The following is a 13,474-nucleotide window of genomic DNA, read 5'->3' on the forward strand; positions in this document are numbered from 1 at the left end:
CAAAGGAAAAAGAGAAGAGGCCTGCATTGTACAAAGCTAAACTAATCAATATCAGTTCCAATTCTTTCACATAATTATTTGTACTTAGTGACCTAATTAGTGTAAACCCCTTCTCTCTCACACACACACCACAGAGAGAGAGAGAGAAGGGAGATAGTAATGCCTTGTTAGTGATGCAGTGACTATATATTAGGCTATACAATGAAGAGGTAAGAGCTATAAAATACAAGATCAGATTGAAAAGGGTTCAACCTTTCCATAACATCTGGTCCTTATCAGATCTCAGGTTCTGAAGCCCTTAAATGGGAATGGTAATTTCCTTTATCCTCAGCCTTAGAAAGAAATGAGGTGTTTGGGTTTTTTTGTTTGTTTGTTTGTTTTTAAGATTTACTAAAAAGTGTTTTAAAATGAACTAAGCAAAAACTGTACTAACTCACCATGTTTTGGTTGGCTAAGGGAGATTTCCTAATGTCCCCTATGTGCTAGAAAGAAAGGTTACTATAATAAGTAACCTTTACTATAATAAGTAACTATCTAAGTAGTTCTTATTTGCCCAGCTCCTGCTGAGCAGCTTGCTGAAACTGGTCAGATCTGCCCTTACTCCTTCTTGAAATGAAAAGTATTTCTCCTTTAAGGCCTTAAATATACATAGTAAATTCTCTGACCTCAAGGGTAGAACATGGGATTTACAGACAAAACTAGCCTCTTTTTTTTTTTCTGGAACTAAATCATGTTCTATATCCTGGACCAAACTTGGCCACACAGTAAGTGTACCCCAGTACTATGCTTGGCATCTCCAGAACACATCCCTTCATGGCTCATTCACACATCTAATATACAAGTCATCATCAAAATAGATGGCTCTGCCTTCAAAGGAGAAAGAAGGTCACTTAGGGCAATACTCCTTTGGCCTTGGTGCTCTCGATCAAAGGATGCAAAGCTTCAGTTTGACTGGAGGAATAAGTTTTAGTGATCTAGTGTATTGCATGGTGAGCACTTAATAATAAGGGTGAGTCCTGAGAAGTTCATTGCTAGTGATTTCATGGCTGTGCAAACACTGAAACATGCATTTACACAAACTTGGATGGTACAGGTCAAAAAGTAGATGTTGCCTTGGTTCAATCAAGAGACACAGTAAATATAAGATGCACAGGTCTGTTGCCCATTTAAGATTAAATAATGTCTTACAGTAAGCTCTTTAGATAAGTAGGTATACCCTAAATTAGCAACAGAAAATATAGTATAACCAGGATTTAGTGGCACATACCTATAATCCCAGCACTAGGGGGGCTGGGGCAGGAAGATCATGAGTTTGAGGCCAGCTTGAAATGTGTAACAAAATCCTATCTTAAACACACAAAAATACAATATAGCAAATATTTAAGTCAGATATTTGTTTCTTACAATATAATATTTATCAAGTATTGTGCACTGCATATAATTGTACAGACTGTATTTTTTTTTTAGATGAGCACTCACTGTATAGGCCAGGCTAACCTTTAACTTGAGATCCTCTTGCCTCAATCTCTCAATTGTTAGGATTATTGGTGTGCACCTCCATGGCTAGTATGGCTGTTTCATTTTCTGAAGAATAGTACCTGGCCAATAACAGGTTCTTAACAAAGATTTGGTGTATGAATTAATGGTGTCTGATGTATAAAGTGCTTAATAAATGCTGACTAGTCTTTTAAATACATAAATAAAATAGTTATCTGCAAGCATACTTTGATAATACATATGCACATGAGACTAATGAATCTCTAGATACATACACACACCCACCAACACACACACACACAAACCTATATAGCTCCAATATATTTATATCTTCTATAAATACTTCCTGAGATGCTTTCTATTGTAGCCATTTAAATTATGAAAACATCAACGGAATCACCCAAGGAGCTTGTTAAATGGAAAAATGTCTGAGTCAGACATGGTGTATAAACACCTTTAGGTCCAGCACCATGGAACCTGAGGCAGGAGGATCTATATGGATACATAGTGGGATACATAGTGAGTTCTAGTACAGCCTGGGGCTGTATAGTGAGACTTTGTCTCAAAAGAAGAAACCATGTTTGGTCACTTATTTATATCACATTAACTCACAAAGATCCTTTGGCCCCTGCTGCCATTTTTTAAAAGATCACATAAGAGTCAATGTCAACTTAACAAAACCATTGTATAGCTGAGTGTGCAATCCCAGAAACAGAAAGACACACACAGTATATACTCACTTATAAGTGGATATTAGACATACAATATAGGATAAACATTCTAAAATCTGTACACCTAAAGAAGCTAAGCAAGAAGGAGGACCCTGGGTAAGATGATCAATCCTCATTCAGAAAGACAAATGGGATGGAGAAAAGACAAGAGGGGGAAAACAGGAACAGGACAGGAGCCTTTCACAGAGGGCCTCTGAAAGACTCTACCCAGCAGGGCATAAAAGCAGATGCTGAGACTCATAGTCAAACTTTGGGCAGAGTGCAGGGAATCTTATGAAAGAAGGGGGAGATAGAAAGACCTGGAGGGGACAGGAGCTCCACAAGGAGAGCAACAGAACCAAGAAATCTGGGCACAGGGGTCTTTTCTGAGACTGATACTCCAACCAAAGACCATGCATGGAGATAACCTAGAACCCCTGCATAGATGTAGCCCATGGCAGCCCAGTCTCCAAGTGGGTACCCTAGTAAGGGGAACAGGGACTGTCTCTGACATGAACTCAGTGGCTGGCTCTTTAATCACCTCCCCCTGATGGGGGCAGCCTTACCAGGCCACAGAGGAAGACAATGAAGCCAGTCCTGATGAGACCTGATAGGCTAGGGTCAGATGGAAGGAAGACCTTCCCTATCAGTGAACTAGGGGAAGGGCATGGGAAGATAAGAGGGAGGTAGGGCAGGATTGGGAGGGGCTGAGGGAGGGGGCTGCTGGTGGGATACAAATTAAATTGTAATAAACAAAAAATGAAAAAAAAAAGAAGTGAAGTAGAAGCAAGTAGCAGAGGCATTACCAATGTCACTACATTGCTTCTCTGTCAGTGTGTGGGATTTTACAGCCCTTTCGATCATATCAGACAAGCAATATGTATATTATCAGTGTTTTTAGTTTAAAGTAAAAACAACAACAGCAACAACAAAACCTTCCTCTTTCTACTTCTAATTTTCACCTGGAGTGAAAACCCGTCTATAATGGTTGTGTCTGTTGTTGCATATGGCCGTAGGTGCATGTGTTCTATATCCTTAGATAAGCTAGAGGCAACACGTTTTTAAACGGTAAAATAAATCTAATGAATATTTTTAAAACAAAGAAAACTCACGTGTGTGCGTGAGTGTGTGCATGAGTGCATGCGTGCATGTGTATGTGTGTGTGAGGGTGTGTATGTGTGTGTGTGTGTGAACTCTGTTCCTTGAGGTTTTGATTCAGCGGGTCCCTGGTGGGGTCTATAGAGCTCTGTCTTTGACAAGCTTTATGGGTGATTCTTTTTTTAATTAATTTATTTTTTGTTAATATAGTTTTTTCACTTTGTATCACAACTGGAGCCCCTTCCTTTGTCCCCTCCCAATCTCACTCTCTCTCTCCCTCATCTCCTCCCATGCCCCTCTCCAAGTCCACTGATAGGGGAGGTCATCCTCCCCTTCCATCTGACCTTAGCCTATCAGGTGTCATCTGAACTGGCTGCATTGTCTTCTTCTGTGGCCTGACAAGGCTACTTCCCTCTTAGGGGGAGGTGATCAAAGAGCCAGCCACTGAGTTCATGTCAGAGACAGTCCCTGTTCCCCTTACTAAGGACCCACTTGGATACTGAGCTGCCATGGGCTAGACTCATAGTCAAATTCTGGGCAGAGTGCAGGGAATTTTATGGGTGATTCTGATGCTTACATCATTTTCAACTCCCTTGAGGCATACTATGAACAACTTGAGTAAAGATACCTGCTTGTTTCTAAATCATCTGTTATGGTCAGAGGCAGCAGAGGGTGTGGGAGGGCAGGTAGTAGGGCATAATAACTATGTATTGATTCACTGATACTGTCAGCTTTTAACTCCCTAAATAGGAACCATTTATGGGCTGCATTATTCTATTTAAAAACATGTGTAAGATTTTTTAGATGCCCTTTTAGGACTTTTTCAGGAGTCATACTGAGTCGAAATATGTTTCAGATCTGTCAGTTTTAGATTTCAGACAGCACAAAGTGAGGTCCAGCCCCTAACCTCCCCCCCCCACTTTGAATCTGCACATAAGCAGTTTCATATGACTTTTACATGACTGAGATAATGGCCTTCTGAGAACTCACAAAGAAAACAAACATCCTGTTGACAACAATACACGACTCTTTTCATACTCCAGGAGTAAGCACAAGAAGCAGCTGAACATGCTGACCCATATTATCTAAACATTAATTACGCCCAAAGCAGCATTGTTGTTCTTGAGTCTTGCCAAATGCACTCTGACAACCAGATGGAGAACTCCAAGCAGTGGTATTCCATGGATGAATTTATTGCACTCTCTGGGAGCTCCTGCTGCAGCTAACCTATCCTAAAAGCTCACTGTGCTCAAAGTGAAGCACCCTGCAGGACAGAAAAATAGCACAGGACTTGAATTTTGGACCCCTAAAGACTCAGATTCTTTTTCTTTTTCTTTTTCTTTTTCTTTTTTTTTTCTTTTCCTTTCCTTTGTTTGTTTTCGAAGGGTTACACAGGGTTGCTCTGTGTAACCCTGGCTGTCCTGAAACTCATTCTTGAGACCAGGGTGGTCTCAAACTTACAAAGCTCTGCCTGTCTCTGCCTCCTGAGTACTGGGATTACAGGCATTCGCCACCAATACCACCGCATTCGCCACCACTACCACCGCTGCCATCACCATTTGGCAAAGGCGTGGATTCGAATCCCAGCAAGGCTCCTCTTTTTCCGGGAAAGCTGTTCAGATTCTAATTGTCTGGTGTATAAAACAGGGTGACATTTTGAGAATTCATTTTGATGATCCACACAAACAGAGAGCAAGGCTCTAAAATATTAGCCACTTCTTAATAAAATGGTAATATAGAACAATTGGCAGAAATATTCCTCTGGGTTTTATACTGTTTTGCCCTTGCTCTAACTCCAATTGCTTGTCCAGGGCTCTTGCTACAAACTCCTTGTAGAAGTGCTAATGCTTAAGATGATGGTAGACAGTTTTCCTTTCTGGCCCAGAGCTCCTTGGGGGACTCGTATAAGGGAGAAGATAACAAAAGAGAAGATTCCATCAAGCAGTGGGCAAAAGGCCAAGCATTTATGGAAAACACAAGCAGCAGGGCTAGTGGCAGAACCATAAGAGAGATGACGGATGAGCATCTCTAGTAATTGGTGTTCACATCTGGGTACAGACCTCAAGTGCCTCAGCTGAGAAAGGTACAATGAATTCCCTCTCCAGTAGTAATTATGTGGGGCTGGATGAAGAGGCAGCATAGAATGTGAGCTGGGCTAAAGACGAGGAAATCCCTCTCCTGTCTTTACAGGTGTTTCAGGCACTTGACTGCAGAATGACAGCACCATGAGGACTGAGATTGAATCTCCTAACTTCCACCCAAAGTGGAGTCTCAGAAGAATATGTTGTTTCAGAGAACTGTTTTCTTTGTTGTTTATATTTCCATGTTACAAGGGGAACCAAATCTGGAGCCTCCTGTATAACAGACGAGTACTCTACCACTGACCTACACACTCAGCTGTACAAAAATACTTAATTTTCAGTAAAACTTAATTTTAATTAATAAAAGTACAACAAAGCAGAAACCGAAGTTGGTGAAGTGATATTTACATCGGCTGTATTAGAAATCACCATCATATAGTAGTAATAGAACTATATTTATTGTTTTATTCTGTTCCCTTCCTTTGAGATGGAGGTAGGTATTTGGTGAGACTTATCCTTTAACAAAATTTTAGGCTTAGAAGAAATCCTCTTTGTGGTAACTTTTTTAAATTTACTGAGCTGCAACTTAATACTGAAATGGATTTTTAAAAATACTTCGTAAATGGATATTCTCGGTTCATTAAAATGCTACCAACATGGTAAAGATTGTATAGGAAACAATTCCAAATCATCACTGGTTGCATGCTTAGAAATCATACATGCAAGTATTTGGATCATAATGTAAACTGTCAGTTGCTAAAATTGAAAAGTAAACCACAGCCCTTCTAGTTTCTTGTCCTTTCATGAATTCTTTCTAGAGGCTAGTAAAATGGCTTGGCAGGCAAAAGCGCTTGCAGGCAAGCCTGATGACCTGAGTTTGATCCCTGAGACCTAGATGGTAGGACAAAAAGGATTCCTACAGGTAATCCTCTGACCTCCACACATGTACCATGGCACACACACGCACATGTGCATACACTCACACACACACATCGAAAAAATAAAAATAATTTCTGTTGAACACCAAAGACTTCCATCAAGTGCCTGTCCATGGACTCGGATCAACAACAGTGGTTTTGTGAATGAAACCTTACTTAGCTTAGCACCCCCCAGAGGAATCCCTACAATAAACCTATCAGTAGATGCAGTTAATGTGGACAACCCCTTTCAACTCAACACAAGCATTTTTTTTTTATTTGTTCACACATAAGCTGAGAGCCAGCCGTTGAACCAACAAGACAGGATAGCTTTTCCTTAAATATTTCTTAACTCTTCTCAGGCTAAAGCTGTCTACTATTAAGTTGGTTCGTGATACTCTAAAAAGATAATCTAAGACAAAGGTCTCCTCACACTGAGAACACATAGCCCCAAAGGCATGCAGAGGTGACTCAGTGGGTACTTGAGAACAGGGAGCTTTAAAAGAACTAATGTCCAGAACCTCTTAACAGTATAATTTCCTAAAATTAATGTTCAGAGAAAGTCTTTGTATCTCTAACCACCCTCATAACAATTTCCAAAAGAAGTACCATCCAAACCTTACATTGTAAAGGGTATTGTAAAGGTGCATTGTAAAGGGAAAGGGCGAACAGCAAATATTAAAGGCCGTTCAGAGCACCATGAACCTATAGACCAATGGTCCTCAACCTTCCCTAAAGCTGAGACACTTTAATACAGTTCCTCATGTTGTGCTGACCTCCAACCATAAAAGCATTTTCATTGCCGCTTCATAGCTGTAATTTTGCTACGGTTATCAATCATAATGTAAAGAACTGATGTGCAGGATATCTGATATGCAACCCCTATGAAAGGGTATTCACGCCTCCTCAAAGGGGTCGTGATACACTGCTGCTATAGGGCCTCCTTGTCTTTCCCTCCTGTATACACACTCCCATATACAAGGGAAAGCTGGTGTTAGGAACCAAACAGAGTAGAATGGAGAATGATGCAAATTTTGGTCTAACAATTTTGCTTCTGCTTCTCTTATCTATTACCAGAGAACACATGGATATTGAGGGGCAAGGTTCAGGAATTCAAAGCGAAAGGAGCACTGGAAAGAAATATTGAATGTGAAAAATAGCTTTTTCATGTAGTTAAGGGTAAGCATTTTTTCCAGCTATTCTCAACACTCATATTGAATCCTAAAAATGGCTTTTCTCTTGTAGTTAAGAGGAAGCATTTTTCCAGCTATTCACTTCAAAATCACTTTAATAAGCCAAAGCTGTATAGGCTAGTATGGCTGCATCTCAAAAATGTATCTGGAATATTTTCCAGAATTATAAAATTTTTAAGATATACTGGAATAAAGGCATAGGTAAAAAATTTACATTATTTTTACATGTATTACACTATATTTTACATGCATTACTTTAAGGAAAGTTAAAACACTATTTTATAAATTCCCATCATAAAATACTTCATTTACAAATAGACTTTATTCAACTTCATCCTTTAGAATATTTATTTCCTACCTCCTCCTGGTAAAAATTAAGTTACCTGTGAATGATTTTTAACAATATGCCTCTTTCTCTCTTTAAACATAGAGGAAACTTTTAATCATGGCACCTAATAAAGATAATTGTGTTATTCTGACTTTCATATTTGATTTTATAGAGTTATTTCTGAAAGCCAAACATTACAATCTGATACACACACACACACACACACACACACACACACACACACACACACACACACACCCCACTCAATTTAAAAAAACAAATAACATGCCTTTATTTATTTATTTACTTATCTAATTATTTTTTTGAAGTAGGATTTCTCTATGTAGCTTTGTCTATCCTAGAACTCACTCTGTGGACCAGGCTAACCTCAAACTCTGCCTCCTGAGTGATGGGATTAAAGGCGTGCACCACACAACACCTAGCTCAAAATATCATGCCTTTTAAAAACATATTTCTCATGTGAGACCCTGTCTCAAAGTGGGAAATGTTTCAGCAGTTAAGAGCAAGCACTACTCTTGTAGAGGACCTGAGTTTGGTTCCCAGCACCCTCATCAGGTGGCTTATAATCTGGCTCACAACCACCTGTAACTTCAGTTCTAGGGAGATGCGACAACTTTTTGGCCTCCATAGGCACCTGTACTCACGTGCACATACCCTCTCCCTCTTTCTCTCTCTCTCTCTCACACACACACACACACACAAATGTACACATAATTAAAAACCAGAAAAGAAATCCTTTTTACAATTCATATTTCTCTTCTTACAAATGCACTGTAATCCTATCTGTGAATTGTATCATGTTGCAACAAATTAAGTATGTGGACTCATTTTCTTGTTAATACAATTTGTTGGATCTTTATTATTTTAACCTTTAATGATTCTACTTTATGTTACATGTTTTATAATAATTTCTCAGTATTTTTCATAAGCTTTCTAGAACACATTAATATAGGTGAATTAAAAGCCATTATGTTGGTCTCCAGGTTTTTAGTAAATCTGACAATAAGGACTCATTTTTCCAATTAGAGTAAGAAAGTATATTCTGCAAATTCAGTAGGCTAAAATCCCAGCCTCAACACTTTGTTTTTTTTTTTTTTTAAAAATGCTTTAAAAGTAAGTGCCTTTTTTTTTCCAGAAATTGTTGGATTGGCAATTGTGTAACACAATTACCAATAATTCCATTTCCCCTTTCTCTTTGCATGTATCTGCTTGAATAAGTTGCTTTCAAGTCAAGTAGCAACAGTGATAATTAAGAGCCATTTGATAAGTCTTGATAAAACCTTTTGTAATAATTTCCCAGAAAGAGAAAGAAAAAGAACAAATGATTCTAAATCTTAATAACAAATCCCTTTGCAGGTCAGTCCTTTCTTTGCAAAAGATCTTATCAGACTGCCACATGACAAACAAATATGATTGTTTTAATGACAATAATAATAGATTGTGAGTTAGGGCAAATAATTCAGAAAGAATTCAAGGAACTGAGTGATATGACTTTAACTAACTTCTTCCATTCCCATCTGTAAATTTGTGTGAACAAATATTTCAGTACTTACCAAAGCAACAAAAACAAATTTTTGCTATACTTTGCCTTGATCTGGCAATAACTTATGCTCACCCACAGGTATATCCATAAATAAGCATATTGTATTTGTCTTATTAAAAGTGAAATTGCTGATAAAATTTATTTTTATGTTTAACAATCACTTATCAAAATGCATAACGTGGTATGTAATGGAAGTTTTGGTTTCTTTGTAAACTCAGTTATGTTATGTGAATACATTTTTGTTTTAATTGTTGTTGTTTAATTTTTGTTTTAGTTGGGCTATAGTTTGTCCACAGCTGTTAACTGTCTTGTGTGGGGCATGGTCTTCACCAGGTAGTAACGGCCTGTCACATGCAGCATGGAGAGGGGTGTGGTCTAGAACTCTGCAGATATAAATTTGAGAGCCCAGAAAGAATGGTGTGGTGTGTGGTGTTGGCGTGTGGCGTGTAGCAATTTGGAGAGACCTGAGAGATGGACGGTGTGGCAGTTTGGAGCAGACAGGTGGAGAGAAACACTTCAGGGTGCAACAGCTTGGAGGAGATTGCTGGTTGCATCTGCTGTTGACAGAGATTGATATAGCCCCCAAAGACCCATTGACCGTAAACAGCTGGGAGAAATAAAGGGGTCTGGGTACCCTCTCCCCACTAGCCTTCTCTCTTCGACTTAGGGTTGGGGTTTTAATGAAAAGGTCGAGGCCAAATACCGCAAATAAAGTAGAGTCTTAAAAAGGAACGCTACAGTGGTAATTGTGATCAGATTTACATACATATTTCTCTTTTAGAGACCATTACAGAGGTAATTAAAAGATTCACAAGCACTGAAGTATCACACTAGGAAAATTCTAGGCAAGAACAAATTTGAGAAGAAAAGGGAAAATTTATAAAGTATTTGGAAAAATTTAAAGAGTTTGTTTTTTATTTTGTAAATATGTAATGACACACTTCAAAGTTTTTAGATGCATTAAGTGGAGGCATTTAAGTGACTGAGAAACAAGGTTGTTTAGTTAAATTAATTAATTTAATTATTTGTGGATAGGCAAAGTTTTTTGAGTAGCTCAAACTGGCCTGGAACTTCCACTCAGCCCAGGATAGCCTCAAACTCATAATTCTCTTACCTTAGCTTCCAAGTTCTGGTATACCAGCATATCTGGGTACAATTTTTGTTTTAAAAATTCAGTGTTATAATTCTGTCCCCTGGTGTGCCATGTCAGAAAGCTTAAATGTCTCCAGACATTTGTAAAAAAGTAAAAACATAGAAATAACGGAAAAAAATCAACAATCTTTCATAGATTTATCAGAGAAATGAAAGCAGAGGGCAAGCTGCTACTAAAGGGAGGAAGAGAAGAGAAGAACAGGGAATAGAGAAACAGACAAAAAGGAGAAGAGATGGAAAGAAGAGGGAGAAAAAGAGGGAGGGAGTGAGGATAGAGAATATGAATGTACAGACTATATACCACAACTTACTGAACCAGAAATCCACAGGAAGAAACCTCTGAAGACACCAGTGGCAGCAAAATGTAAGGGACAACTTGCTAAGGCTTGTGTGGACCCATGTGAGAGTTTAAAATTGTGAGTCACCCAGTTAATTGTGACCCACCCATACCAAACTACCTCTGAGTTCAGATTCACTTAGATACCCGAAGCCCATATGCTGCAGAGGTCTTCCCAGGGCCCAGAAGACTCTGGGCAGCAGTGCTTACTCTGGAGATGGGACTAGGACAGAGAAGTGAGCAAAAAAGTTTCTCTTTTTGGTCCCTTCATATGACTTTCTTCCCCATTTTGTCATTCTCAAAGAACTCCACTCAATAGTCACATGGTTAGTGCCCTTAGCAAAATCTACAAGTTTCCCTCTGAGATTTCCAAAAAGGAGGGTTTTTTTATACTTGCATAAAATAACACAATACAAGATACTAGCATGTCCTGGCGGTACATTATTTTCCCTCTTGGGGATCTCAAGGCTTATAGTGCCTAGTCCAATGGCATACCGTGGAAATTGATCACAGTGGGTGGATATAAAACTAATCACAATGAATGGATGTGCTACTTTCAGAGCTACAGAAATGACATGCAGGTCTCCACAGTCAGTCCTCCATTCTCATCAAAATTAGAGTAGATAAGCCTTCTAGGGGAGAAAAACATCAGTCTATATCAAACCATGTTTTTCTTTTCGTGCTCTTAGGAAGTAAGTCAACTCCTTGATTGTGAACCAAGATGGCCTGAATGTATAAACCTCCATTTCTTTATCTCAGTGTACAGAGTTGTGCAACCAGTTAGGTCTGTCTTATTAGCACGGCACTGTCCTAAGTGCTGCAGGTCATGCACAAATAAGATAGATAATGACTTCTTGTTCCACCAATCATAAACCCCATTAGTACTCCAACATTTGAAATCAGAGTAATATTTCTTTTTCCTTGATCTTCTAGGAGATTTTAGAAACATAAATTGGATCATGTCACAAATAGCAATAGAAAAGAATTAATGGAAAATATGAGGTGGCCTGCCTTTGGTGAAATCATTAATCTGTCTCTCTCTCTCTCTCTTTCTCTCTGGTGCAATCTCATGATGTAATTTCTCCTATGGTTTTAAATGTCACTTTAAATTTCAGGTAGTGAGCAAGTGAGGTGGTATGGGCTGAACTGGAAACATTAACAATGTCAGGTTTTATTGATGGACATCTGCAAGGGGTACTTTTCAGGAAGCATATTATAAGGGAGTTTCTGGACAAAGAAAATTCACTTCTTACCTCCTACCAACAAGTAGCTGTTGGGAAACAGTGTTTTTGCTTGCATAAGTGCCCTTGCATGACCTGAGTGGAAGAGGTCAAATATTCCATCTGCATACACTCTAACAGGCCTGTCAACTGTGGAAGAAAGAGACAGTTAACACGACCGCAGAATGAGATCCTCCATTACCTTCTATTAGAACAGCTCTATAAGTTTACCTACAGGAGAGACAATATCCACACGCTATCAGTTTTACATTAGTTCATGAAATTGATTTTTTTTAAAAAATAGGCTCTTTTAAGGGTGTCAAAATACAACAACAAAAAAATTAAGGCCACAACACACAGTGTTACCCAACACTAAAGACAAACACAGAGCGCTGGGATTTCTCTTCACTCCAGACAGAATCTACATATCTGAACCAGTGAAATCTACCTGTTATTAGGGAAACTGAGGTTTCCTTTTAAAGTTCTTCATCTTTTAGAAATGGACTTGGAAAGAGACCTGAGGACAATTTTAAGCATTTAACTAAAAAGTAGAGTTTAGGTGAAAATCCTACCAGCCATGAGGAAGATAGACGGAAAAATAGCCCTGCCTTTTAAGTTAGACATGGAATAGAAATAGATTATTAAGAAAGAAAAAATCACCCTCAAGAATGGCAGTGAGCTAGTGAGCTGAGTAAAGAGACCTAAAAGCATTCAGCCATGCAGCTTATGGTCTTTTTTAGGTCCCCTTCCCCTCCCTTTGGTCTTTAAGGGCTTTGTTTCATACAAGCTCTATTCCTTAGATGATGGTACAAAAAGAATGGGCTTCCAGTCTTCCTATGCAGACTCTCTTTTCTTCATGTTAAAATTTTTAGATGGGATCTTACTAGGCAGTCCTGGCTATCCTGGCACTCACTCTGTAGATCAGGCTGGCCTTGAACTCACAGAGGTGTGCTTACTGAGTACTGGGATAAAGGCATGTGCTACCACACACGGCTACATGTTTATTTGCATATAGCGTTTAAAGTTGCTGCTCTTTATCACATACTTGGGCAGGACTTTAGAAGAAAGACAGTGATGCTTTGGTGTCTACCCAGTGCTAAGATTGTTGTTCATTTTTCTTTCCAATTCCAAAGTTCATTGGTGGCTAAAGTGAGCTGTGATGCTGATGCTTTCACTTCACAAATAGGCAAATGCTACAAAGCAAGGATCATTTCACCTTGGAAGGTGAAATGTTTGTCATCATACCATTGTACAAGGTCAATCTGTGTTGTAAGAGAGGGCAAGCATGTGACCAAAAAGAGAAGGCAGTCAGTGTATCAGTTTTGTTTATAGGGTTGGTGCTTTAGGTTAGAAGCAATCAGTCAGTACTTTTTAGTC

The 13,474-nt window shown here is 38.9% G+C and overlaps 1 protein-coding gene across 1 annotated transcript in view; it reads right to left on the bottom strand.

Annotated features, from left to right (window-relative positions):
• Window positions 1-13,474, bottom strand: part of Pcyt1b (phosphate cytidylyltransferase 1B, choline) — a 65,476-nt gene that overhangs the window by 25,548 nt on the left and 26,454 nt on the right. The window contains exon 3 of the mRNA XM_055608251.1: window positions 12,131-12,247. Coding sequence (XP_055464226.1) covers window positions 12,131-12,247 — 117 coding nt within the window. The remainder of the gene's footprint in view (window positions 1-12,130; window positions 12,248-13,474) is intronic.

Source organism: Psammomys obesus, unplaced genomic scaffold (genome assembly GCF_907164565.1).
Source record: "Psammomys obesus unplaced genomic scaffold, mPsaObe1.curated_primary_1811, whole genome shotgun sequence".
In the NCBI taxonomy this organism is placed as follows: domain Eukaryota; kingdom Metazoa; phylum Chordata; class Mammalia; order Rodentia; family Muridae; genus Psammomys; species Psammomys obesus.